This window comes from Crocodylus porosus, unplaced genomic scaffold (assembly GCF_001723895.1).
Source record: "Crocodylus porosus isolate Cpor-Errol unplaced genomic scaffold, CroPor_comp1, whole genome shotgun sequence".
NCBI lineage: Eukaryota > Metazoa > Chordata > Crocodylia > Crocodylidae > Crocodylus > Crocodylus porosus.
Genome location: NW_017728936.1, coordinates 4,702,984 through 4,730,176, shown reverse-complemented (window position 1 = coordinate 4,730,176; position 27,193 = coordinate 4,702,984). Strand labels below are relative to the sequence as shown.

At 44.3% G+C, this 27,193-nt stretch overlaps 2 protein-coding genes across 7 annotated transcripts in view; both read right to left on the bottom strand.

Moving 5' to 3' along the window:
- Nucleotides 1-20,486, bottom strand: part of NFRKB (nuclear factor related to kappaB binding protein) — a 32,059-nt gene extending 11,573 nt beyond the window's left edge. The window contains exons 1-19 of one of the 3 annotated variants that reach the window (XM_019547003.1): nt 20,395-20,486; nt 17,638-17,793; nt 16,950-17,151; nt 16,289-16,416; nt 13,460-13,634; nt 12,860-12,961; nt 11,742-11,815; nt 11,249-11,333; nt 9,913-10,093; nt 9,034-9,142; nt 8,401-8,527; nt 7,478-7,543; nt 5,523-5,602; nt 5,402-5,445; nt 3,860-3,920; nt 2,564-2,738; nt 1,214-1,320; nt 609-732; nt 8-87 (exon numbers count right to left, since the gene is read on the bottom strand). In XM_019547003.1, coding sequence (XP_019402548.1) covers nt 8-87; nt 609-732; nt 1,214-1,320; nt 2,564-2,738; nt 3,860-3,920; nt 5,402-5,445; nt 5,523-5,602; nt 7,478-7,543; nt 8,401-8,527; nt 9,034-9,142; nt 9,913-10,093; nt 11,249-11,333; nt 11,742-11,815; nt 12,860-12,961; nt 13,460-13,634; nt 16,289-16,416; nt 16,950-17,151; nt 17,638-17,772 — 2,055 coding nt within the window. In that variant the 5' untranslated portion in view covers nt 17,773-17,793; nt 20,395-20,486. The remainder of the gene's footprint in view (nt 1-7; nt 88-608; nt 733-1,213; nt 1,321-2,563; nt 2,739-3,859; nt 3,921-5,401; nt 5,446-5,522; nt 5,603-7,477; nt 7,544-8,400; nt 8,528-9,033; nt 9,143-9,912; nt 10,094-11,248; nt 11,334-11,741; nt 11,816-12,859; nt 12,962-13,459; nt 13,635-16,288; nt 16,417-16,949; nt 17,152-17,637; nt 17,794-20,394) is intronic. The other 2 variants (XM_019547002.1, XM_019547004.1) reach the window with 2 other exon arrangements.
- Nucleotides 20,487-24,801: 4,315 nt separating this feature from the next.
- The window catches only part of PRDM10 (PR/SET domain 10), a 64,537-nt gene continuing 62,145 nt past the window's right edge, over nt 24,802-27,193 (bottom strand). For 3 of the 4 annotated variants that reach the window (XM_019546998.1, XM_019546996.1, XM_019547000.1), the window contains one exon: nt 24,802-26,291. In XM_019546998.1, the coding sequence (XP_019402543.1) occupies nt 26,055-26,291 (237 nt within the window). In that variant the 3' untranslated portion in view covers nt 24,802-26,054. The remainder of the gene's footprint in view (nt 26,292-27,193) is intronic. The other variant, XM_019546997.1, reaches the window with a different exon arrangement.

Below are 27,193 nucleotides of genomic sequence, written 5' to 3'. Positions count from 1 at the left end.
AACTTACTGTCTTGGCTGCAGGTTTAGGTTTCTGCTGAAGGGCTTTCTTGGCCTTTGCTGCAGCAGCCTGAGCTTGGTGAATCCGCTCTGTAAACAAGAACAATTAATTACAATCCCTGAACAGAGACTGAAACTGATGCAGCAGAGCCACATCACCATTCATTCATCGCTGTACCTTCATTTTGAGACACTATAATCAGAAATGTCAGTAACAAATCAACTTCATAATATAGCAGACTGAAAGACCTCGTAGCCTGTCCAGAAACAAGGAAGACTATTAGTAAGAAATATGCACGAAATGCGCTAACAATCAAATACTCAATCATCAGTCACGTGTGCATGTCTGGACACACATTTCTGGTGCATGGAACGTAATTTTTCTGACTAAATAGTCAAGCCTTTCACTTTGTTATATTATTCCATAGATCAGTTTAACTGTGGATGAAATAGTTTCATCAGGACCAGAAAGTGACTAAAGAGGGAAAAAAGACTGACTATCAGTTACTTCATCCACAACAAGCAGCTTGAAAAATGAAAGTTAAATGAGTTTTTTAAAGTCTTAATTTTTACTAAGGTAAAAACAGCAATATTAACAGGTCAGGACCTACCAAACTCCTCTTCACTCCTGTCCCGGTGCAGATATATCCATAGTTTACGTCCAATATCGTATTTCACACAAGGATCTTTCTCATAATGGAGCCGGTCCAGAGCACCACTAACCACAGTATTAACCTGGATAAAAAGTCAAAACTCACAATAACTTAAAGAGCCCAAGTCTGGCCCAACAATGGTCATACTGATAAATGGTGAGGAGTATGAATCTTACAAATTGTTAGCAACCTTCTTTTGAATAAGGAGGTGCAGCCTTTGAAATGCAAATGACTATATAGGATGTTACTTGCTATTCAGATGGAGCCTTACCTAGATGGAGTCTCTGTAGGCAATGACACCCTACTTAATATGAGAAGCTGTAGACCACAGTGTTAACTCGGTCGGACACATATAGCCTACTATCTGTGCTTTAGTCCTCCAGAGCACAAGGCGAGAGTGTTGTAGTAAAACGGCACACGGATCCCATTTCCAAATCAACGAGCCACAAGCTACTGAGTCACTGAATATTGCCTTTTCTGAACAGTGCATGCTTTAGGAGAGATACTTGTTTCTGAAATGTAAGTATGCTGAGCTTTATATGGATCATTTTTATCTAACTTACTTGGGCACTGGTGACATCAGGAGCCAGGAACTGAGAATCTTTAAGCAGTTCACAGATTTCAGCACGTGTTCCTTCTCCATTAGGAAGGCGGGCTGCTGCATCCCGCACTGAAAAGAGAAAGATTAGGCTCTATGAGGAAAACTCAAAGGCTCTTCCTCTGACTAAGCTCTATCCAGAAATACCTTCCCAGAACCCATTAATACTTATGACTGAGCAGACTATAAAGAACTAGTCATATGCAGCATCTTCAACACTTGCTGGCCTGGGTGTTAGAGAAATGACCTCAGGAGTCTGAGCTCTATCACCTGCATAGCTCTGCCACAAACTAGAGTACCCAAAGACAGAGGACCACTATGACAAATGGAGAGGACCCCAAGCTAGGACATGATCATGTCCTCTTATTCAGTGATTTAAGTGTAAAAATACCTTCTATTCTCCTACTTGCTCCCATCTGAATTTTCCTCAGTAAATGAATAGAGATCACTTCAACAATAAAAATTTGAAATTGATAGCCTTTGTCTTCAACTCAGTTACAGCCAGGGGGCAGCCATGAGTCTCATCTAGCTTTACCTGCACTGCAGACCACATTAACAGGCCTTCCGTCAGAAGAATGATAGCTCTCTCCTCCAAAGGGGATTATGCTGTGACGAAAAACATACTGCACACTCAGACATGAGCTAAACCCCCTGGATCACTAGTCTGCAATAGGCTCTTTCCAAACTAATGGAAGATCTGTAAAGTTCATACTTTTTTCTTCAATGGGCACCCCCCACAAATCCCAGACAAAATGCTACTCAAAAGAGCTAAAAGCAAGCATTAGATTATGAGAGTGATACTAGGTTTACTCCCATTCCAGTCCCGTATTCACCTTGCTTATCTTGGCTAGCAGTTTCCTTTTCAACCACCTCCAAGTCCCACACATGCACAACCCTGACCTCCACCTTCTCACGCAGGAAGGTCATACGTTTATGTCACTGCACATATCCAAACCATTCCACACAGAACCATTGTACCAGGACACAGTTCAAAAGCACCTTTGTTGTTTTTCTAATACTTTGAGTACTTCTCCTAGCCAGGCTCCACATTTGTGCATCTCTCCTTCACTCTCCTCCCCACTTCTTACTCACAGATCAATACAGGCTGAAAAGCCAGTCTCTTCTATTTCTGTCATCTGGAACAAGCTCTCTGAATCACCCTATTAATACCTTATTTCAAGCATCTTTTCTTTCTTGCTTAGGTCATCTAATTCCATTCTACTATTATGAGCTAGCTATGCAAAGCCCCCTGTGATGCAATTTGAATTAAACAGTATCATAAAAAGTTGTATTGCAAAGAGTGCTACTGCCTTACCAAGGGACAAGATAGTGACATATGCTGGCCTGTCCGATCGCAGGAGAGAATGCTCTCGAGCTTTGTTCAATGAGGTCTCTTTGTCAAACACGCCCTTCACAGGACCAACAACCGACTCAAAGCCATGCATGCGGAAGGTGAAGGCCTTGTGGGGCTGGCTGTAACGGTAGCGCTCCTGCAAGCGTGGAATAAAAGGGGAACAGTGGAGAATAAGTTACATTGTGAAGACATCTTATTAGCTCCTTATGAGCATGGCAGTTACTTTTACACCAACATCTACCCTGTAGCAAGCATGAAATCACTGCCATTTCTCATGCCTCAAGGCTTAAAACAAATATCAGCTATTTCTTCTGATTCAGCACTACACAATGAAGGGCATTAGGGTTTCTCAAGCCTCTCTTTGAAGCGCCCAACTACGAGCACTTCCCAAACCTCAGCATATGGGACACCATGTTAACATGAGGCTTATTTTTAAGAAAAACAAGTCTTGCTGCGTTTCAGCCTGCTAATGCAAGCAGCCCTATCAGGGTCAAGGAGATTAAGCGTAAAGTACACTAGTCATGGCAGAAATTAAGATGCTATCATAAGTTTTAAATCATTGAGATGCCAGACATGGAAGGGCAATTCCATCAGCTTAGTTTCTTTTTAGCAAAGTAGTCTGAACAGGTAAGAGATGTTAGCGAGAATTCTCGTCCACATATAAAACACATCCTCCCAATCCTTTGTACCGTCATTTGGCAAAGATCTCCAGATCCATACCTGGCCTTTCACAGACCTGCCCTTATCAGTGGGCACACATACAGAAGAGGTGAATATCTGCTCCACAGTACATTAATCCTTAAATGGACTGCTAGTTGAAAAAGACTTACTGGAACCAACAAGTGCTACAAATAATGCTGCCAGGTCTGTGTGCACATGCATATACCACTTGTTTTGTGCTGCTTCAGTCCAGACTAGCTCAGGTGCACGTGGCTAAGTCACCTTCAAGTATTGGAAGCTCCAATGGGGATACAAATCCTGGCATTACTATCTGAATAGATTTGCTGTTTTATACCTGGTAGGAATAACACTGCCGGATTTGGAGCAGAAACTGCCAGGCTATGTTCTCAGTGCAGCATGATTCAGCTAGTAACTGCAGCAGCCATGTAAAGGCAGCGTATTTGTTACAGCAACACTTTTTTGCTTAAATTTGTAGTAAAAAATTCCTGTTCCAGATCAGGCTATGGATTCACCATACCCTAAGCAAATTCAGTTTTAAGGCCATTCACGTTAAAACAAAGAGTATTTTCTCCTCACCTGCTCCTGGAAGACACGTTTCTCCTCCCCAGTGCTGGGTCGGACTACATAGTCAGTCCTTCTGAAACAAAGACAGTCATCAGCACTGAGTGACTACAGACAAACTGCAGCCAAATGACATCATATAGGACCAACTCCTCACACCCTCTCTGCAAATATATCTACATGAGAAGAAACTGATTCTGAATGAACTTACATTTATAAGGATGAAATGCTCTGTACAGAACTTAGTGTTCTCAAGACTGCCTCTGGAGAAAGGTGGGGGCCAACTAACGATTAGAGCATGGTACTGAGAGTCAGGAAGCTTGGCTTCTGCCCCTTATTCCATCTGGATAACTCTGGGAAAAGTCACTTTGTCTCTCCGCAGCCCGATCTGATCAGGGTGCAGCAGGGCAGGCCCTATGAGGAAAAGCTAAGGAACCTGAACCTGTTCAGCCTCCACAAGAGAAGGCTGAGGGGGGATCTAGTGGCCTGTTACAAACTAGTCGGGGGGACCAGCAGGCACTGGGGGAGTCCCTGTTCCCCTGAGCACTCCTAGGAGTGACAAGAAATAATGGACACAAGCTGGCAGAGGGGAGATTTAGGCTAGATATCAGGAGGTGCTACTTCACTGTCAGGGCAGCTAGGATCTGGAACCAGCTTCCAAGAGAAGTGGTGCTGGCCCCTACCCTGGGGGTCTTTAAGACAAGGCTCGACAATCACCTTGCTGGGGTCGTTTGACCCCAGTACAATCTTTCCTGCCATGGCAGGGGGTTGGACTTGATGATCTGCTCAGGTCCCTTCTGACCCTACAAACTATGAAACTATGATTTATGTTTCTATAACATGGGGATATTTGAATCTCCCTGTGAGGTAGATTTATCAGAATACAGAAAGCTCTTACACATTTCTATGAGCATCTTTTCACACACTGTGTATCTGTAATATGGGACCATCAACTGCTAGACTGGAATGTAGCTTCTGTTAACAATGCACAGCCATAACAAAACAATCAATCCAGCACTAGGGGGGAAAAAAAAACTCCCCCAAACCCCTCCCATTTAATCAAAATGGTAGAGGGAGCTCAGGGAAGCAGAAAGTAAATTTCCAGAGTAGGAATCTGGCTAGAACACTTAATTACACCTGGGATTTGAAAGCCCAGCTGTGTTCTTTCTACCGCCAATATATCATCACTAGCAGTGAAGATTACATAATTAGAAATGAACTGATGCTGATAGTGCATAAAATAGGACAGAATCCAGCTCACTCTCCTGAGACTGTACTGGATCTGCAAGGCTTATTTATGTCATCAGTAAGGCCAGCAAAGACTCAAAGACCTCTGAGGCAGCTATCTGCAGTAAGCTGACAAAGGGGAGGGAGAATTTTTCATTATCACTTAAGCAACTGCCACCAGCCAAGTGGTGTTTTTTTGTAACTAGCTCTTCAGAGGGGAGTGCACTTAGTATCTACTGCAGATACAGTGATTTAGGCTCACAGGCCTGAGTACTGAACTCCACCGCTGTAGGACCAGAGTTTCTGGCTACCTCAGTACCATATACTTACACCCTGGGAACTGGTGTGGTGGCATCTGGACTGTCTTCATTTTCCTATTGAGAAACAAAGAAACGTCAGACAGGTGCATAACCAGCTGGGATCAGCTCTACTAAGGGATTCTCTGCCTCACCTTGAAAAACATCTGGTCTTTGGTCTCCAACCAGAGTTGAAAAAGTGCTGCCAATTCCTTCTCAAGATCTTGGGAAGAGCCTGGTACAAAAAGAACACAGGAAAGAGTCAACAGGAGTCACTTTTTTTGTAACTAGCACCCTGCTGCTTGTTCTCCCATTAGTGTCCAAAACCACCCTCATTGTTTAGATCACAGCAGAGATACCTCAATTACCATATTTACTTGCATACCACATGCACCATCCCCCACAAAATTAGCTGTCCAAAATTGGGGTGTGTGTCTTAAGCAGGAAAGCTGATTTTCTGTCCAGAATAGCAGCAGTGGCATTTCTACTCAGGCAGCCCTGAGAGGGTCAACTGATTTCACAGCTCATTAGAACCTACTTATTTCCTGTTAATTGCTCTTCACTCAACAGGTATTAATGATCCTCCTCTCTCCTTTTTAATGGTTTGATGTTCCACTAATCAAGCTATTCTCTCTTTAGCAATTTAGCTACTGTTCTCTTATTTCACAGCCCCGTCGACTATTTTAACTCTTTACAAAATCTGACCATGGAGTCCAATCTTCAGCAACAGTTACAGTTTCAGCTTTTCAAAGCAGCTAAGTACTGCTAGTAATTCAGCTGTGAAAGGATTAAAACTGTAGCTTCTGTCTGAGCAGGAAAGGGATGGTGAATGAAGTAGGGCATGTTGAATGGTGCAAGAGAACCCAAATCCCTCAGCAAAAGGGAGCGTAACACCCCCACTCCCATGATTCTGAAAACAAGGATCTGGAAGAGTATCTTCCCAAGTTCAAATCTGAGCGAGAATCAGTGTGGTTAAGATATGAAGTATGGCCAGATAAGTAAACAGAATTAGAATGCAGGAGGCCTGGGTTCTGCTGCCAGCTGTACCATTAACTCACTGGGCAAGCTCCTTATCAATCTGCATCTCAGGTCCCCTGTGTTATATCTATTACACAATTATCTGGCTAATTACATGATAAATTTAGACTGGCTACATGTGCAAACTAACTATGGCGCCTTAAAAAGGTCCAACGAGCTGTAAGGTCACTGCTCAAAAATGTGTAATAACTTTACAGCTGGTTTCTATCCAGGTTTAATTTGCACATGTAGGCAATGGTCCCCAGGCTGGGAGACACAGCTGCTGCAGATCTCTCAGCCACTGAGGTGCTCCATGTAGCAGCTAGGACACCACATCTGCTGTGAACTCCCAGCCGCAGAGCACCTCACACACCCCCAGGGTTGGGAGATCACAGCAGTGCCCCAGGCACAGCTGCGACAAGAGTCCCACAGCTGACAGGACTCTCTGTTCTGGCTGTACCCCATGTGGGGTGCTGCTGTGATATCCCAGCTCCAGGGGGTATGTGGGATGTCCTGCAGCTGGCAGCCCATCAGCAGAGGGGGCTTCCAGGTGCAGGAGCCTATTTCTTGTTGATGCAGGGGGAACCCAGGATCAGGCTTCCCTGAACCAGCAGTAAGGCACAATAGGATCCAATGTGCGATCCCACAGTCGCGTGGCATGCAGGAGGCAGGATTGTGTGGATTACACATTAGATCCCTTTGTGCCCTTACCTGCACATGTAGAGGGGGTCTCAGTTCTCCTTTTAAAATGGAGACCGTTTTACTGTTCTGTCTCACAGAGCAGCTTAATTCATCAGTGTGTGCAGTATACTTAGTGCTCCTTAGAAGTAAGGCAATAGAAAAAAGAGCAAATATGAGATGTTCTAGCAGCCTGGAGAAGAAGAGAAGGCACAGTCAGGTCGCAACACTAAGGAAGCTGTCATATCCCACTTTACCCAAATCTCTCCTGCTGACCTTACTGATAAGACAAGAAAAACCTTGCAGGCTAAAAAAAGACAGAGGTGCTGAACACTGAAGTAGCTGAAACATGACACCTAGAAAAAACATCTAACCTTAACTATTATAAACACAAGGCAGGGAACAAGTTACTGACCAAGCAATTTCCACTGCTGGGATTTTTCCTTGAATTCAACAAATGGAGAAAAACTGGGAGGAACATCTGCAATTAAAAAGATGTGATTTTCATGTCCAATGCTTTACAAAGATACACATGGAAAATTCTAAACTACATTTAAAGCTGCCAAATTAGATCTGCAATGATGAACAAGGCACTTTAACTGATTAGCTAACCACATCTCTACATATGTCATTGCTGAAGGTGCTAGAGGGTATATCAGCAGCTTAAGGTTGGCACTGCAAACCCCAGAAAGCAGAGGAGCAAGACCCTGAACCTTCACTGATGCTGTCAGTTCAAATCCAGTTCAGACTGGAAGAAACCTGAAGTTGCTACCATACAATGGACGCTTCTTGGCTATGTAAGATGAATTTAGAACTCTTCAGTTCAGTTCCCAGGGTATTCATATTACAATCACTGTTATAAAAATATATATATATATTAATGCTGCCCCCACCTTTAAAAGCCACAACTAGGAACCCAAGGACTGAAGTGTGTCATGGACAGCGCACTTCCCCCATACTGCAAGTGTTAGGGCCTTGCTGCATCTGTGGATGTGATAAGCCTGTACCGTCACCACTCAAGTTGTACTTCTTCTATAGATAATTTATTAATCAGGGGACTGCAGTCTTCCTGGCTATCCACAGGGCACCTTTCACCAAATTCCAATTCATACACATTTTGAGAGAGATCAGGAAAAATACAGCAAGTAGAGTGCAATGCTAAAAAAACCCCCCAAACAATCCCAATGTTGCAACACCCTCACAGAGGTGCAAGCAGTATTAACAATGACTCAGTACCTTCAGTACTATGGTGAATTAATTGCTGACTAGGATTCAAATACAGACCAGTGTAGAATTGCAGCACAAAACAAAACTAGTATTTTAAACAAGAGGTCTTACCTCTACTGTCACCTGTCAAATATTGCAGGGCAGGTAAAACCAGCTCTGACCAGTTAGGGGCAAAGGAGAACCAGCTATTTAAGGTACTGGCTGGGGATGATTGCCAATCCAAGACTTTATCCTCAAGCTGTAAATAAAAGAAGTGAATTCACAGCATCTTTCAAGCAAGCTGTAAAAGGTTTTACTATAATAAATGGCAGAGGTAGAAATCACAGGGAAGCAGAAAAATATGAACAGCAGAGTTTTGCAGAGACACACATAGGAAGAACATATTTTAGACAGCAAAAGCTGCAAAGGGGAAGCTTTAACATCAAGATTAGTCTTAACATGTGGAAAAAACAAGCTTATTGATAAGAGATTGACAGAAAGAAGGGTGGGAGAGAAGATCTAGAGTTAAATGGCTCAACATTTCTTTTGAATAGCATGCTCAACTTGCCTGAGATTACAAACCATTACAAACTTATGCGAGTATTCACTTAATAAGACTTATACACACGATTCTAGGGAACCACTCTGGTAATGGAATCACTGATACTCATAACTAGCAGAGAATTCCAGTTCCTGACTGGTAAACTCCAAATTTGCTACGCCTAGAAAGGTTTCTAGAAGAACAGGGAGTGAGTGGATTCTTACCACAGACAGACTAGAAGGTCCTTCTACAAGCAGGATCTCCAGAAGGAGAGAAAAAAAGCTAGAAGAGATTTCATTTACTCCAAGGCATGGCTTGATGTCTTCAAGAGGTCTGAAAGTAAGGGAACACAACCAATATAAGTTAAACAGCCACAAATGAGAATCAACACTATATAATTACAGCAGTCTTCCCGCACCATCCTTCACAAAACAGAGGCAAGCAACCTCCAGGGTATTACCTAAATACCATCCACACCTGGACAGGGACATAAGGTCATAATAGGACACGGCTCTGACTTCCCCAGTTGTGGTTAAATGAGCTGAGAGTGGCTAAATGCTGGTTAGAAGCAACATATTCCATAGCCTTGCCAAAGTACCTCAAACCTGAGCTGCAGTACCTGTAGCCATTACTATCTTGAGAAGTGTACAGGGCTATGCCAATATACCTCACCAAATTTAGTGACCCACAATACCACCTCTCATTTTAGCAGCTTTGCGAGTAGATTAATTAAAAATACTACTAGCTCAATTTATCAAGTGGGTTCCTCATGTTTCAGGTGTATAGTATCAGGAATTTGATGAACTTGACCACCATGGGTTTCAATGTCTGATCTTCATTCACAATGTTGCAAAAAAACATGAAGAATTATTTTTGAAAAGAGATCAGAGGGTTTTCCTTTCCATTGACCGCTCTCTTTAAACAGAATGGCTTAAAAAAGGACTGATTATACATCATCTCCAGTTGCTCTTATGCATGTAATGTACCACAGCCTGGACAAGTGGTGACTTTAAAAGAACCTTAATGAAGTTAATAGCGAGTGCAAGACCCTCACCCATTTCTGTGTCTGTAACACACACAGAACCTTCCTTGGAACCACTTACTCTTCTTTAACAGATGGCAGAGGGGGAGGGGACAGGTCCTGAGATATTGGTGGGATTCCCTCAGCATTGCTAAGGGAGTCAGCCAAATCTTCCACCTCAGATTTAATCACCTTCAGCTTCTTTTTCTTCTTTTCTTCTTTTTCTTTCACCTTCTTCTTGAGAGTTGCAAGGTCAAACAAGGCTTTAGATAAAAGAACAAAAGTCAATAAGCATAAATGCAAAGTCCTGCACTTAGGAAGGAGCAATCCCATGCACCAGTACAGGCTGGGAACCAACTGGCTAAGCAGCAGCTCCACAGAAAAGGACCAGGGGATTACAGGGGACAATATCCTGAATATAAGCCAAGTGTGCCCTTGTTGCCAAGAAGGCTAATGGCATGCTGGGCTGCATTAGTAGGAGTGTTGCCAACAGATCTAGGAAAGTGATTCTTCCTTTCTATTCAGCATTCGTGAGGCAACGTCTGGGGTACTGTGCCCATTTTTGGCCCCACTACAGAAAGGATGGGGACAAATTGGAGGGAGTCCACCAGAGGGCAACAAAAACGGTTAAGGGGATGGGGCACCTGACTTCTGTGGAGAGGCCAAGAGAACTGGTCTTATTAAGTCTGGAGAAGAGAAGACAGAGGGGAATTACTAGCAGTCTCCAGCTCCCTGAACGGTGGTTCCAAAGACAATGGAGCTAGAACTTATTGTCCTCAGTGGTGGCAGATGACAGAACAAAGAGCAATGCTCCCAAGTTGCAACACGGGAAAGTTAGGTTAGAAATTACAAAAAGCTCTCAGGAGGAGGATAGTACAACACTGGAACAGGTTACCCAGAGAGGTTGTGCACTCTCCATCCTTGGAGGTTTTTAAGACTTGGCAATGAACTCAGTGGTTTATGTGATCCTCTGACTAGTAAGGATCCCATGGAATATCCTGTTTCTTCCTTAATTTATTGCAGTTGACTAGAAAAAGACTTTTTGGTCAGAGAATGGGATGTTTAAAAATAGATGCTATCCCAGATTGGATTGGCTGACATATTTACTTAGACTCATACTGCTTTGACCTTCAGCCTTTTACAAAGGGATGGTATATGGCACCTACATTACATTACAGTAATTCCCTAGCCTCCCAGATATTTGTTAACTTAAGATTACTTCCAAGAAGAAAATTATTTCAGACCCAGATCAATAGTTACATTGATTTTTGCTCAAGTTTTAAAGTGCTTACTCTTGCAGCTTCTTCAGTTGTGATATAAGGTGACAGACAACCATTCTCTTTTTCCCTAGAGAACTACAGCTACAAACAGCCCCAGGGGCACATTTCCCACAACAATACTATACCTAAAACACGCACCTGCCAGGGAACCCTTCCTGCCAGCATTCACACGGGTCATGATGTCATCAAGAGTCAGGTCTCCTGTCATTAGATCAGGGTGGTCCTAAAAAGGAAATAGGGAAAAATAAGCAGACATAGGAGATAAAAAGCAGTGCTAAGATACAGAAGGTGCTACAGAAGTCAGAGCCTGACATTCCTAAAATCTATCTATGATTTTCCTCCAAAACTCAATTTACTGCAGATAAACTATGGAAAAAACTTAACTCTAGAAGTCTAAAATCAGCATTTAGTTTTTTCATAACATAAGACTACCGAGTTCCAGAAGATTTATGCAAGAACCAAAAGAGACAAGAAGTAACCATCCCATTTGCCGTCAACTGTAGGGCACGATAAAGGTTAAAACATGGGCCATAAAAAACGACAGTCGCTCTGCCAGCCGAAGCTGCCAGCTGACAGGCGGTCTAAACACAACACAGGTAAATCCCCATCCCTAAGCTCCCGAGGGTCTTACAGGATGACGTTTCCGTTTCTCATGATGCTTCTTCAACATCATCTTCAGGTCACTCTCCCCGAGTTCTATTTTATCTGTGATGAAAAATTCAAAGGCTATTACTAGCATTCCTTGTCAGTCCATTATTACAGTAAACTAAAAAAGCTTTTTTTATCCATCCGCATCTTCCATAATCTTCAGCCTGCAAGAGCTCAACTTTCCTCAAAAGCTTCAAGATTCAAGTTGTGACCCACACCAGATCAAGTAGGGAACACTGAATACAACACTTTCTTCTATGAGCCATCTAACTTTACTTGGTTGCACGTGTAGGGGTTGCCAGCCTTGGCCATTTTCAAGGGGCCTAGGCCAAGCCGCAGAAATGTTGCCAAGCAGCAGGCCCCAAAAGCCTGTTTCTGTGTGACGCTAGTGTGAACCTTTGCAGATGTGACAAAAGCTTGGTCAGCAAAATAAAGGAGGCCAAACACAAAAAAGCACAAGGCCTGAAAGGAGATAAGGGAAGACCATACATTAAATAATCCATATATACAATATCAGAGCTTTATCTTAAAATATTAACACTAGTGATTGATGTAACCAAATATATTGTTCTTCTGCTATAATAGATATATTTTAGTTAAAATGCTTAGATAATTTGTAAAAACAAAAAAAACCTTGTCAGAGAAGACCATAAACTAAGGTAAAGAAGAACCAGACCAGTGCTGAGCAGCACTCCACAATGAGGAAGGAAAGGTGATAAGAAACCTTCCCTCTGTCTTTCCCAAGAATATAAATCCTAACTGACACCTTCTAAGTCCACAAAACATCTGGCTTTGTCCTGTTCCAAAAGTTTCAGTGAAACAAAGAAATTTAAATAAAACCAATCAGAGATCATTTATAAATATTGGGCATAGGCTGGAGGAAAATTTGGAGAACTCGGCAAATTCAAGACAACCTGCTGCTTATCTGCGTGCCACCCACCCCATGCTTTCCATGTTTCCCCAGCTGGTATAGGTGAGAATCTATGTTGTACTGTCATGGGTAACCATGACTGACAATGCTTGACTCTTTAGAAGGTCTACAATGAACCTACACCTGCAGGAGTTGCTGCAGGCAGCCGCACATCCTAGCTCAGTTCTCACCTGATGTTTTCATGTCTTGCGTTGATAACGTGGGGGTCATTCTGAGTGGAACTGCTGGACTTGGGCAACGGGCTGGGGAATTTGGAAGCCAGGAACTCAGATCTGATAGAAGAAAAAAAGTTAAATTCAACCCCATTTCACTCTGTTCCCCGGAACTAGACAGAACTAAGCCAAAAGAACATGACTCATTTCTCTGAAAAACAAGAAATGTGATTAATTACATCTCAACACAAGTGCATGAGGATCAGCTTCTGCAAGCTTCTCTACCTATGCTCACAGAAACTGTCAATTTTATGTGGAAGTTCAGGTGATAATCTTTGTGATATAAATACCTGAAGACTATGATAACCTACCAGTGGAAAACTCTGTTTTTATTTTTGTGACTTCTCTGAACCATTCACTCTGCCCCTAGGAGCAGGTTGTCAGAAGGGTCTTATAACAGACATTTTGATTCAAGGAAGTTAAATGCCAAGAGAAACCCAGAAAGGCACTTTTTCTTGGTTTGGTCTCTAAGGGAAGTTTTCAACTATTTGCACAAAATGTTCTAGCATGCCCACAGCCCAATCTGTCACACTAGTCCTAGAACAAAATGAACATTACCTTCTTCATCAGAGGATAAAGTAGCGTCTCCACATTCCTCCTTTATCTCCCTCAAAACCTTTAAGTAGCGCCGATGTGTCCGTCTATCCCGTTCTTCTGGGCCATGTGCAGGTGCTGGATGCTTCTTCTTAAGGGTCAGATCAGGCCCTCCTTTCCTAGCCAGGTCCAGCAAGTACTGAAAGAAGACGACAGATACACCACTGGAAGACTATGGATACAGAACCCAATTCTGTAGGGAATGTAACTAACTTACATTCAAACCACACTACCCATTTAGTTTGATAAAAGTAAATGTTCAACATCCATGTTAAATTGTTAGGATCTGCCCCAGTTCTTTAGATGCTGAACCTTACTGTGGACAAACCTTGAGCATACAGACAGCTCTAAGAAGCAGGCCAGCAGTTAATAAGAGGCAGTCAGATAACTGATTTGTATTCTTCATTCCCCCCCGTTTCCACTATCCCTTATTCTCACTCCAAATGATCCACTTTATCAAGAACTGCCTACTCATTGTCCTGAAACACAACTGAGAACATGGACTTCAAATACCAGTTTTACATAAAAGATATGGGGACAAAAAAGGGCCTCCAGAGAAAAATGACACTGGTTTAGGCATTAGAATAAAAAAGTGCTACACACAAACCCTACCTTCCAACTCCTATTTCACTCCTTCATGAATAGTATAAGGGTCAAGATCACCCTTTCTGTAGGTGGAGAGCCTCATTCTCCCTGGCTCTCCAGCTGTAACTGCAGTGACTTTCAAGGCATGTAGCCCAGTAATTCACTACTTTCAGCCCCTTTCCTCCCCTCCGATTCTGGACCTGAGGGAGTAGTAAAAAAGTAGCCACAAGGCATTCTGCCTGACCTTGACCCTCCATCACAGCTGTTTACATCACCTGGCACAGCAGAGACTGAAGAGATGCCAATTGATCCTAACCAGCTTCAGGTCCATCTACCCCACACCCACTGGCTGCTGGGGTCACAGGATGGAGTGGGCAGGGTCACCATGAAAACCAGCCTGGGACCCTGTGGGTAGAGAATGCTCAGCTGGACAGGTGGGAGGGGGCCATGGGTAGGCAGGCAGTGGCACCCAGGAGGCACAGGTGGGTGGCGCTAGGTAGAAACAGCATGGGGCTGAGTCCAGGCCCAGGGCAGAGCTGCAGTCTGCTCCCTGCACATCCCCCCTTTGACAGGTACCTGTGATCCTAGCCCTGGCCTCTCCCATCTGCCCCGCTCCTAGACATTGCTGCCCACCTGCCTGAGGCCCTAGCCCATTTGCCTGGCCAAGCGTGCCCTGCCAATGAGGGTCCTGGGCCAGTCTCCATGGAAACCCCACTTGCCTGCCTACCCACTCCATCTGGCACCATTGGCAGTGGGTGCAGGGCAGATGGGCCAGGGTGCCAGCACACAGCAGCAGCCAAAAGGAGCCACTGCAGGCCAGATGGAATCACTTGGTGGGCTGGATCCGGCCGTCAGGCTGTATTTTGCCTGCCTCTTGCAGAGATCAAAGGAAGGAGCCTCTCATATAGCAGTGTAAGAAAGGACCTTTCAGAAGTCCAGACCTGCACTGTATTCAGCAGCCAGAAACATTCTGCACTCCTAGCTCAACACTTTCACTGCATGTCAAACATCACATAAACTCTGCCTTCTAAGGCAGCTTCTCTAAGAAACAGAGAAGCTTTATCAGCCCCTGAAATTACTTGACATCCTAAGATTAAAAGCTCAGGACTCACATAATTAAGAGCTGCGCAAGAAGGGGTAGCTAAAAGCAACAGCATGTGTGAAGGCCCAATTACAAATAAATGGCTTATTTGGAAACCAGGCCCTCTTCTTTCACCTACTGCAAGCCTAGTATATGAGCTTGACTGCATATCCCGCTACAGCAGGGGTGGGCAAAATGCAGCCTGGGGGGCCAGATGTGGCCCACCAAGGCATTCTATCTGGCCTGTGGGGCCCCTAAAAATTAAAAAAATTAATATTTATCTGTCCCTGGCTGCCTATCGTGCAGCCCTCGATGGCTTGCCAAAACTCAGTAAGTGGCCCTTTACCCAAAATAATTGTCCGCCCCTGCACTACAGGGTAAAGCACCTGTAATATCCAAAAGCTGTCAGATTTTTTATTATGTCTACCACAAGCTGCAGGAAAAACGGAAAACCTTGGACTCAACCTTAACATAAGAAAAGCTTTCTAGTTAGTCTTTAACTATGTGACCAGCCAACTTTGCAAGCTAAGTTTAGTAAGCAATACTGCTTTATTAAAGAAGGTTAGCAGATAACCATAGCCTATGTTCTTTGCATTCCAAATTCAATGTCTTTAAAAGCCAAAATACCACAATTAAAATGAAAGGAGAAAGGACTAACAGTTACAACAGAGCAAAGTAAGTACTAATGGTTCTAACGGACGGGAAAACCATCAGCACAGAAAGTCAGGAAAATTATTCTATTCCAGTTTTGCTGCTTTCCAGCTGATGCTGGAGAAATCTGGCAAACTGATGGTCAACTAGCTGTAAAACAGTACAGTGTAAGAGTACTGAATTAATAGGAAGGGGGGGAGGAAAGAGAGGGCAAAACTGCTTATAGTTTGTAAAACAAAGTCCTGAGAGGTAAGTGTGTAAGCGATATATGGTTAGTTTCAGAATAAGATACTCAATATCTGTGAAACTGTCCAAAATCCTTTCAGTAAAAGATTGAAAATAAGAACTGCAGTATTCTTTTTTAAAACTGGCTAGACAAGCCGATACTGAATCCTTTGATCTCAGACAAACATACCCGCTTATCCTGCTCTTCATATAATGCATCAAGCTTATCACTGCACCCTGCAGGCACTTACGTTGCGGGAGGCAAGGATCTGCTTGAGCAACCGGTAGAAGTACTGCTGCTGGGAACTCAGGTAGCGCTTGTATTGGGACTTGAAACAGAGTTGTCTGTATTTCACAACTTCAGGATTAAAATGTCCATCTGCAGAAAAGAATAAATGCTCAGATGCGAGTGAAGAAGAGTGTTTTTTTAAAAGCAAAAATTAAAATGTCCTAATATATTTTTGCTTCCTAATTAATCCAGATACTGTGGTAGCTCTTGCTACACTGAAGAATGAATTACAGTATTAAAGAGTAGATTTCTCAGGAGTGGTAATCAGATATGCAGCCTCACTGTTCTAGGTCAGCAAATCAAGGATTTGTTGCCATGATACAGCATCCTCTGAGAAATAAGTTGAGGTCTCAACAGAGAGGCATAAAAATCACAGAAACAGAACAATTGCCACTGACTGAACCCCTTTCTGACTGTCTTAGAAAAGAGGTCAAAGACCAAAGTTTCATCTTTTCCTGCATGAGTCCTACTTAAATGTGAAGAATGCTGCAAAGCAGCATATGGGGCTGTCCAATCTGTACCAATTGTGCAGATGAAGAGTGCTTCAGGCTGTTGATTTTCACCCAGAAGCCTACACAATACAATCCAATTAAAAACAAAGTTAAAAGTGGGCTGACACTGACCCCGGAAGAGTTTCTGTGCAATGTGCAATGGATTTCCAAAGCGGAAGTTCTCTCCACTGAAAAGAGATGAGATGAGTTTGTTCTGGTGTTCAGCATTATTTTCAGGGAAATGAGGCAGGAACTTTTTCAGGTGGTCGCGCTGTGAATCTGTAAGCACCTCCTGCCATGTAGACAAGCTGACAACTTCAAAAAAGATCTCAGGCTAAAAAAACAGAACAAAACAAAAACAAAAACAAAACAAAACAAAAGTGAAACAGAATGCCTCCGAGCACCCTTAACAAATGTGAATCCCTCAAGGCATTTTAACTACAGTTAAAGATGACAAGACAACAGGCTAGGCTGTGGAAAGTAGTAGGAATAAACACACTAAAAGGTGAGCAAATTAAATGATTTCAGTCATGAGGCCATGAGACAGAGAAAAATCAGAGTTATTACACAAAGAGCAGTTTCAAGGGTAGATTTGTAAAGGGAACAAGTTGATTTAAACAAAGAGCAAACTAAACAATAAGCTGTTTTCTAAAAAACACCCTTTTTCAATAGGGAATGCAATACCCGAAAATATTATCACTTCTTTACTCCTTACTGTTTCACAGAGATAAAGTAAGAGTATTTATCTATTTTCCAAGGGTGTTGAGAACATTGTCTGTCAAGGACTTTGGAAGTAAACAGTGCTCTTAGTACCACTCACATCCTCTAAAAGGTCCTCTGGCAGGCTAACTCTTGTTGCACCCAGCATACAGTCCTCCATGATTCGTGCACCATTTCCTTCCCCACATGGTCCTAGCTCCAAAGGATCTGTCAGCATATGATCCAGAGAATCCATTCTTCACTCTTCTTTATGACCCTGAACAAAACAAAACAAAACAAACAAACAAACAAACATCACACAACTACCCCATCTATTGCCATCACCTAATCTAACAATGAAGCCCACACATCTCTGATGCAACTGATACTGAATTATTTTTTTAGAACATGCATTTAACAAAACGGGTGCATAAAACTGGGTAGTCAACCAATTATACTGAATGGGTAATTGTGCTCCACCAATGCGCTAGCAGTGGTAAATTCAACAATACATCAAAAATACAGGAAGCTTCCACTTTCAGTTGAGATGTGCAAGTGCACAGACCTAAGGTGTACATGAAGAATCTCAGAGAAGCAGAAACGGACACTAGCTGATTAATACTGATAGCTCTAAAATGTTCTTACTTGTGTCACTTCCATGTTACATCATTTTCATTTTTAATGTAGTTTGTATTTTGTTGTCATTACACTCTAGTAATAAGACTGGGCTGGTGAATGTCAGTTTGATTTCAGCAATGCAATACTAGAGTGAAATACAGCTGATGAATGTTTAAATCCAAATTAAAAACATGTTCTCATACAGAAAGTAGCATGCAGGTTTGAATTCAGATGTCTTTTACGTTAAATTCACTCTGACAATATGACTCATGCTTAAAGTCTCACAACACTTCCAACGGGATTTCTAAAGAATTGCCTAGACAAAAATCGGTTTTATTTATTTATCAAGAGAGCAAAACTTGCAGGCAATGCAAACCAAAAAGGACAAAAACTTCCCAGGAATGGGGCTTCAAAGAGTAAGCATATAAAAACCCTCCCGGAAATAAACAGTATTTCCCATTACGTGTCATAGAATATACTTCAAGCTACAGATCTGCTAAGATGAGCAAGTCTGACAATAAATATCAGGTTTTCTGAAATTTCTAAACCTGGCAACAGTAAATAAAACTTCCTATACTACACGTGTACATACAACCAGACATGCACACGGATGCACATAAAACCAGACACTCACACACATAACCAGACATGTGTGTACACACGCACACATGTGGCTGGGCTGGTGGGCCACAGGACAAAGTCCAACCAATGATGCCTTGGGCTCAGCGCAGCCCCTGTGCTTCCCTGGGGAGCTGGAGTTCAGGCTGCAGCGCAGTCCACCGAGGCCCCAGCCCAGGGCCCGCCCATCAGCTAGCTGCAGGGACAGTGCTAGAGGGGGCTTGGGAGGGGCTATGGCCACTTTCCGACCTCCCCCATAGCCACTGCTCTCAGCAGGGTTGCTGGTGCCCGCCTCCCAAAGCTGAGCCTGCAAAGGTGCAGCGCTCCTTGGTGGGTGGGCTGGGCTCAGAAGTGGGGCAGGCAGCAGCAGCCCGGGAGGTGCTGGAGAGGTGGATACGGGGAGGGGGATTAAGGTGAATTTTGCAGTGGCCACAGCCCCCTCTTAGGACCACCCCTGTGGGCTCCAGATGCCAACCAGGTTTTGTGTCAGTGGCTGCTGTGTGCAGACAGTAGTGGAGGGGTCCGAGGCAGCGCAATCCTATGCCCCTTCCCTGCCACCCACCCTGAGGTGCTGGGGCTCTGGACCCTGGGATCAGCTCTGTGCTGGCAGTGATTACAACACATGCCTCAGGGCACAGGGCAGGACAGCGCAGGCCTGGCCCCTCCACCGGCATCTACCAGAAGGCATGCATGCGCGTGGCCAAGCCAGCTGGGAGCGGTCCTGCACAACCTCTGCCTGAGCCCCGGCCCCTGGAGGGGAGCTGAGGGTGGGCAAGGCTGGGGCCCACCTAGGCTGGAGCAGCCACAGCAGCTATTCCTGGGATCCAGGAGGTTTCCCACAGCCAGGCCCTTGCACCAGGGGCAGCTCAGCCCCACTCACAGTATACATGGCACGCAGGCAGGCTGAGCCGAGTCCAGAGCCTCCCAAACCCAGCATCCTGCTCTGACCAGACAGCCTCCCCTCCTGGCTAAGGTGGCTGCAGCCCATCCCCCTGGAGCTGCGCGGGCTGGACCGGGCCCCACCTCAGGGGCTGTTGGATGCCCCTGCCTGCCAGCCCACTAAGGCCAGAGGCTGCAGAGCCCCAGGGCAGCCACGCTCCCCCCCAGGCCTTGCTTTCCCAAGGGGCCAGCAGAGCTGACCTACCTGCAGCGCCTCCCCCTGCACCTACTTCTCCCCACACCACCCAGATCCTGCCCCGAGTGCCCGGTCCTGGGACCCAGGTGCTACCCTTGCCCAGGCGGGACTCCGGCAGCTACCCTGGGGACCAGACTGGGCTGGAGGGCACAGCCCGGGGACACAGACAGCCATCTTAAGAGAGCCTGGAGCAGCAACTTAAACATATATATTTTAAAGCAATTTCCTTGAACGCCTCCTAGCATGCTGGGGAAAACGTCTCCACGTGCCACTACTGGACATGCGTGCCATGGGTTGCCAAACCCCAACTCACGGGGCTGCGTATGAGGACCGCGGCCCAAGTCCTAACATGGGAATCGACCAAAATTAATTAATCGCTCACACGTTTACTGAGAAACAGCTACGCTGATCTCACCCCGCCCACAATATAGCAGGGGTTGATCCAGCATCTTACAGTTGAAGAGCATCCCTTAGAAATGAAGTGGATTCAGAGCAGGGAGTCAATACCTTTGGCAAGAAACACGACCCCCGTCGTCAGACGCTGACAGCATTAAAAGCCAGGAGCCAGGGCCAGCAGCACGGCGGGCTCAGGCTGACCTCCCCTGCAAGCAAGCACGAGACGTTGGACCTGGATTCGCAACAACAGGAGCGAAGAGGTGAACGGCAGCTACAGGCTCCTCTCTCTGTCTCCCAACTGAACCGTGACCCCGGGGAGATTTCCGGTTCTGTAACGATACCGCTGTGAGCCCGGCTCACGCAAACCCCGAGTTTCAGCTGGGGGGGCAGCCCCTGTCCCAGTGCAGAGGAGCTAAGGGACGTGCCCGGGGTCCCGCAAGAAGTCGGTATCAGAGGGGAACCCCCCCCCGCCCAAATAATCGTTCAGGGGCGGCGCCCCGTACTGGGCTCGGGGCAGACCCAGGGCTCAGTCAGTGCCAGATCCCCCGCGACACGAAGCTGCCCCACAGCCCGGACCCCCCTCACCGCTCAGCGCGCCAGGTCCAGGCCGCGACGGCTCCTTCCGCTTCCCCGGGGAGGGGGCACCGCGCATGCGCACCCCGAGCGGTACCCACCAGGCCCGCGAGCCTCCTGCGCATGCGCCCTCTCCTCCCCCCCCCGCGAGGTGGATGGGCACAGCCCATCACGCATGCGCAGTGGAGTGCGGGCAGGGGCCCGACTCCAGCGCTTAACCCTGCGCGGAGTGCGCTGAGCGAGTGCGGTCAGTGTCGTATCGATGCAATAATTTTTTTTACCCTCGTGTGACATGCAATCAAAAACAGTAGGGGAAAAAAAAAAAAGTGTTCAAAATGCAGAAAAGGACCATTTTTCTTCCGATTTCCCAGTGAGTTTAATAAAAGGCATCGTTTTGGAACCGAGAGTTCTAGGTTTTTTGTATCCCAAAATGTAGGATGGGTTTTTGGTCGTCTAAGGACAGAGGCAGGCGAGGCTCTTTTGAGGAGATGTGATCTCTTTTATTAGACTAACTCAGTAGTTGGAAAAAAATAACGTTTTCCCTCCAGCTCCTGAGTTGCTCTAATAAAAGAGATCGCATCTCCTCAAAAGAGCCTCGCCTGCAAAATGTAGGGCGAGTTTTGAGGCCACTAGTTGCAGCAAATGCAAAGCCCAGCTCAGCGTCCAGGAGTCATCACCGATTTCCCGGCTTGCTGTCAAGAAGGACTTCCTTGCCCCGAAATAAAGAAATGCTTCAACTTGATGACCCGGTTCTCCCTCATTCACTGGCAAATTACGCTGTGCAATACAAAGTAAAAGAGAAGATTTATACGCCTACTTTTTTGCACATTTTTTTCAGGGAACAATAGTTTTTCAGCAAATATGATAATTTTGAGCATCCAATATACGATCATGTCATTTAATTTCCATAGTCCTAGGAAACTTTCTTAAAGGGAAAACATTATTGTCAGATACCCATCCTCGAGTTTTGTGCTATTTGGGCAAAAAATGCACCACAAAATGTCAAGCGGGACATTAAAGAACCCATGGGGCTGTTGGCGCAGATGTCCTTCTCTCCAGGCGTTTCCAGCACCTCTTACCAAACCAGCCCCCCCAACCTGCCTCACAGCTACAGTGTATCCTGGGGTGCCAAACGCACACGGGCTCCTCCTGGGCCAGGAGCTGCCACGGGCCCAGCAACAGCACGGGAGCCCACAGCCGAGGCAGGGGCACAGGCAGCAGGAGAGCAGGATCTGGCCATACAGCGCCCTCCGGTAGCCCAGCAGGCCATACATTAAGCACCCCTGGTCTCTCCAGTTCTGGAGAAGCCTCGCTCACGTCTTCGGCATCTCGCTGACACAGGAAGTGCAGACATGCGTCTCGACTCTACCCTGGCTCAAGATGGATTTGGGAAGAAAAGGAGCATAATAAGGCTCCTTGACCCATTCAAGGTGAAGCCTTTGCTGAGACTTCCAACAAATCCCCTACTTCTTTTTTTCTCGTGCTGTGGACATCTGGACTGAAACCCATGCTCACAAAGGCTACCAGTCATCTTGTGGTGTCTACTTATAGTCACGCGACTGACTTTGAGATAGATTTGATCTGCCTATATTTTATCCTGGGTAGCCACCACAATGTGTGTGAGGCATTGGAGACTCAGGAAAAGCCTGGTCCCTTCCCCAGGATGTGGAGACAAAAAGTTTTAATGAAACAATGATTACATATACGTGGCAGTACAGATGACCTCACCTTCCTGAATGCACAGGTCATGTTTGGTATGTAAAAAAAGAAAAGATTTATTATTTTTGTTTTTACACCTGCCAGGTAGCACAAGACTATTAACACTATAACAGTCACTGAATGTACAATAAACATACACATTTAAATAACAGGGTCAGAATGATGCAACGTATGTCAGATTCAATGTCTCATGAAACATCCAGATTTAGTCCCAGGTGTTCTAGTAATCCTTTGAAAAAGCTCAGGTATGATCCTTTTGGAGAGTAAGGAATTGGTGCCAACTTTTGCACTCGGGAGGCATGAGCACAGGGACCCCCAATGAAGCCAAAGAGGACTCCCTTAGCATATTCTTAGGGCAGAATTTAGCTCGCAGTGAGCAAAAGAAGTGAATTCCAGAATTAAGCTCCGATGGAACATTATTTAGGGGACAAAGAGACCTTTCGGCTGGTTCAGCAAAAATTCCTGTGTCTTGCACTGTGGAAGTCCATGAAAGCTGTTTCTTGTTTAAGGGGGTCCTGCAGTACTGACATGCTGTAGGATTTCTAAGCTGCAAAACTGGGCCCTGTCTGCTGCTCTTTCTCCACATCTGTGTAATCATTATAATCAGCCAACTCATTAACTTGGAATGAATATGCATGATGCTTAATTCTCAGGGAAGAACATCCTCTCATGCATCCATTAATTTGGGACATGAAGTGAACCAGCACACTGATCTCTGGCTGGTGATTCTGTGTATGATGCTGCTGTGGAAAAAAAGGACAGACTCCTGGATAAGCAAGATGCACATTCAAAGAGGCCATTTTGAAACTGCTTTCCATAACACTGGGCTTGTGTTCATCCTGAAAGAACTGGTACAAAAACAAGTGTCCACATTTTGTGATACTTTCTAAACAAAGTCAAAGAAAAAAATAGTTTTTTAAACTCTACATTTACAACAATTTAAAGGAAAAAAGGTTCAATTTTCATGTATGAAAACTGAGCCTTTTAAGACTTTAAAATACTTCCATAAAACAGTAACTACTTGCCACATGACATTTCCATATTTTCCACTTCCCTTCATTTGTTGCATATATTTGGCTCTTTGAATTTTTATGACAGTGTCACTACATCATCTGGCAGTCTGAGGAAAGCCTCCTCTCTTGAACAAGAAACTGAGAGGCAAAACAGGGCAGTGAACTTCCTCTCCCACACAAACAACGAAACCAAGGGCCCAATTTCAAAAGTGCTCAGCATCCACAACTCTGGATGAAATTAATGGGAACTGCAGTAGATTAGCACCACTGCAAGAAAAGGGCTGACTGAAATCCACTACGTAAAAAGAAAGACACTCATTAATTTCAATGCACTGTGTGTGGATCAGGACCCAGGCCCTTAATATCTTCAAAGAGGCTTTTTAATGCCCCAGCATTTTGGGACGATAAAAGAAGCGAGATCCCAGGCACAAATTTAATCTACATTTTGGCAAATCACTTCAAGGCTACCCCAAAGCAATGCTGAGCTGTTACCATATTTTGACAGGGCTTGTTTCATCATGCACAGTAACGATTTACACTCCATATTAACGTGATATGTGGCATGAGGTCTTGCCAGCAAGTAAGCTTTCCAGTCCTCCAGTTATGGTGTTACCTCATGACTTCAGCTTGTTCTCTTACGTTTAAATGTTAGCTTCATAGGGCTTGGTACTGCAACTTCTGTGCGTATTGGAGTCCTCACTTGCATAAGTAATCCCATCAAAATCGGTGGGAATACTAATGGAAGGAAGGGTTGCATATTCACACTCAGTGCGGCACTGGAAAAGAATTATTCAACCTACTGATGTCTCTAATGTCATGAAATGCTGTTGCAACCAAATCTTACACTTCCTGGAATAAATTTATCCTATTATACTGGCATTCTGGGATGACTTTTGAGGCAGAATTTCTAGAGGTTTAGGCATATACAGTATCTCCCCCATCAACAGTACTTGGAGCTGTGGTCATATTCTCCCAGGTAAAGTGAAAATGGTCCCCTTCCATTTGGTTTAAAGACAACTCCCCCCCCCCCCCCCAACCAACCAGACCCTTGAAGAGGAGCAACTTAAGGAAAAACAAACTGCCTTAAAGGTAGAGCTTCCCTTTCTCCTGGTCCCAAAGCGTGACAAGTTCTGTACATAGACCAGGTTTATGAACACAGGCAATCCTTTGGGATGGCTTTCATTGTCCTTTTAATAGTGGTCGACTAGTGTTCTTTTTTGTGTTTCCTGAGTCCAAGGCTGGTCATTTTATGAAACAGTCCGTAGGAATTACAGTGCATCGTTAACAAGATCCACGGAAAATGTGAGTAATCAACTTTCCATCCAACCTTCATGGGGAAAAAATACACACATTTTGAGGCAGCATTAGAGATAACTACCTCAGTGTCTGCAAAGGGGTGTGCATAGGGAGAGGAGGTTAGAGAGGTTCTCTTCCAATGTTTCAGATGTCTCAAACAGCAACTGCAAGGCACTGGTTTTTGAGTGCCTTTTTACTTTAAAATGATCAAATCAGGGTAAAAACATCCACTTGTTTCCCCTCCATCCATTCTCTCCTGATACAACCATCATCATAGGACACAGCAAAAGCTGCTGTGCAGGTTAAACCATTACTGAGCCTTTCACTTGTTTACAGGTGAAAGAAGAGTTCCTAGTTAGTGTAGGGGGAACACAGCATAGGCTCAGTGTTTACCATCATGTGGCTACTATGATTTCAATCCATTCATCCAAGTGTTGAGGTTTCAAGACTATACCTTTCATTCTCCCTAGAACTGCTTGGCAGGGCAAGGCAGACAATATGTAAACAGTTCTAATGGGCTGCAAAAATAATAATTTAATTGACTGTTTCTGCACAGCTTCACAGCTTCTTTGTTACGTCTGTCCCACACACACACACAAAGAGTCTTTGTTTTGCTGCTGCTCCATCTTCCTAAGTGATCTGCTTCTTACCACGCTGGTAAGTGCCCTTCCTTCTTGGCCATTTAAAAAGCAAAGACAGAGGGAGCAGTTCCAACATACAGCTAACAACACAGGCAGTTTAAATTATGCTGTTTTGTTTAACTGTTGATGTTAAAAATATACACAGAGCATAAATCGCCATTTAGCCATTTGTTTGACAAGTCATCTCCTCTACTGTTACACTAAATGTTGTACACTGTAAATACTTCCACAAAGGAAAATAAGGGTCATCAGACATGCCAAAAAAGTAGAGCAAGCATAGTTTTCATTTCCTGACTTCTCTTGTCTATTAAAGAGCTGCATAAAATGGTGGGACCCCACAAGGATTTTAAGGGTACCTTTTAAATTGTCGCTGAGACTTTGGACCCCCTTAAAGCATTAGCAAGAACTCCAAGATGTTAGCTGAAGTGAACGAATACTTGAAAACATAATGAGCTCCATGAGACCCAGGGGAGGGGTTGTTTTTTGGAGGGTGGCTGTCCTTATGGTCAGGTGACACTGAAGGATTTCTTCACTCATGTTCTGCTGGGAAAGTTCTTGGTTTTGTGATGTGCACTTCACTGCCTCCGTTTCCATTGGTGGTCGTAGTGATGATGTATTGGGTTGTTTGCTGTTGATTGGTTGCTTGTGCTTCCAAGGGATCTGAGTGGGCTGGTGGCTGAGACACGCCCACCTGAACCCCACTGGAGAGTGAAGAGTTCTGTTTTACATCCAAATCGGTTTGACCTTCAGATATCACATAATGAGTCTGCAGGGTAAAGCAAAATTACACAAATGTTTCATACTAGCTGAAAACCCATCTTTCTCTAAAAATTTTTTATATTTTATCTGCTGGGAGATATTTTGGCAAGAATGAAAGATCTAACTGTATCATGTTTAAACAACTATGGAAACAAGCACAACACAAATAAGATACTTTCAATTTGTCATAATGTATGCTGGACTCCCTTACGAAGGGTTAATCTATCATAGGCCAAAACCAGTGTAATTAACACATCTCCTAGAAATTAAAATTAAACAACTGGATTTACCTCACAACCATTGTGAAAGTCTATTATTCTACCTTGCACTTAAGTCAAACTTGCATTTTCTGTGTTCTACTTTCCATGAATATGTTGGCTCTCTTGCAAGGTACTTTCAGTACATTGGAAGCTTCCACTGAGAGGTCATTCAGACCATTCAGTTATGCAGAAATTGAAACCGCAAAGGCATCCAAAAATACTGTTTTGAAAATTAAATTCAAGTATATTGCCTAAATTTATAACTAAAATTGATAATAATTTGAGCTTTGATCTTTCAAATATTTATCCAAGTGGATAGTCTCTGTATTCAGTGCAATGAACTCAATGGCGAGAAACAGACGTTGCATTTGTCCCTAGAAAAGTTGTGCCTCTTTATGCCAGAACAAAACCATCCCAGGATTTACGTGTACAAACATTGCCCTTCTAGTCAGGGTTCAGTGAGCAGCTGAATGCACTGCCACTTTTCTACCATTGATTCAACAATGCAGTCCTGAGATAATTGTTCAGATACACTTTGCAATGTCCTGGGATAAACTGTTAGTACTTCTAACATTTTTAGGATTTATTCTGAACTTTGTCCCAGCATAAAATGATTTATTTCAGAACAAACATGATATCTGTAGCCAGC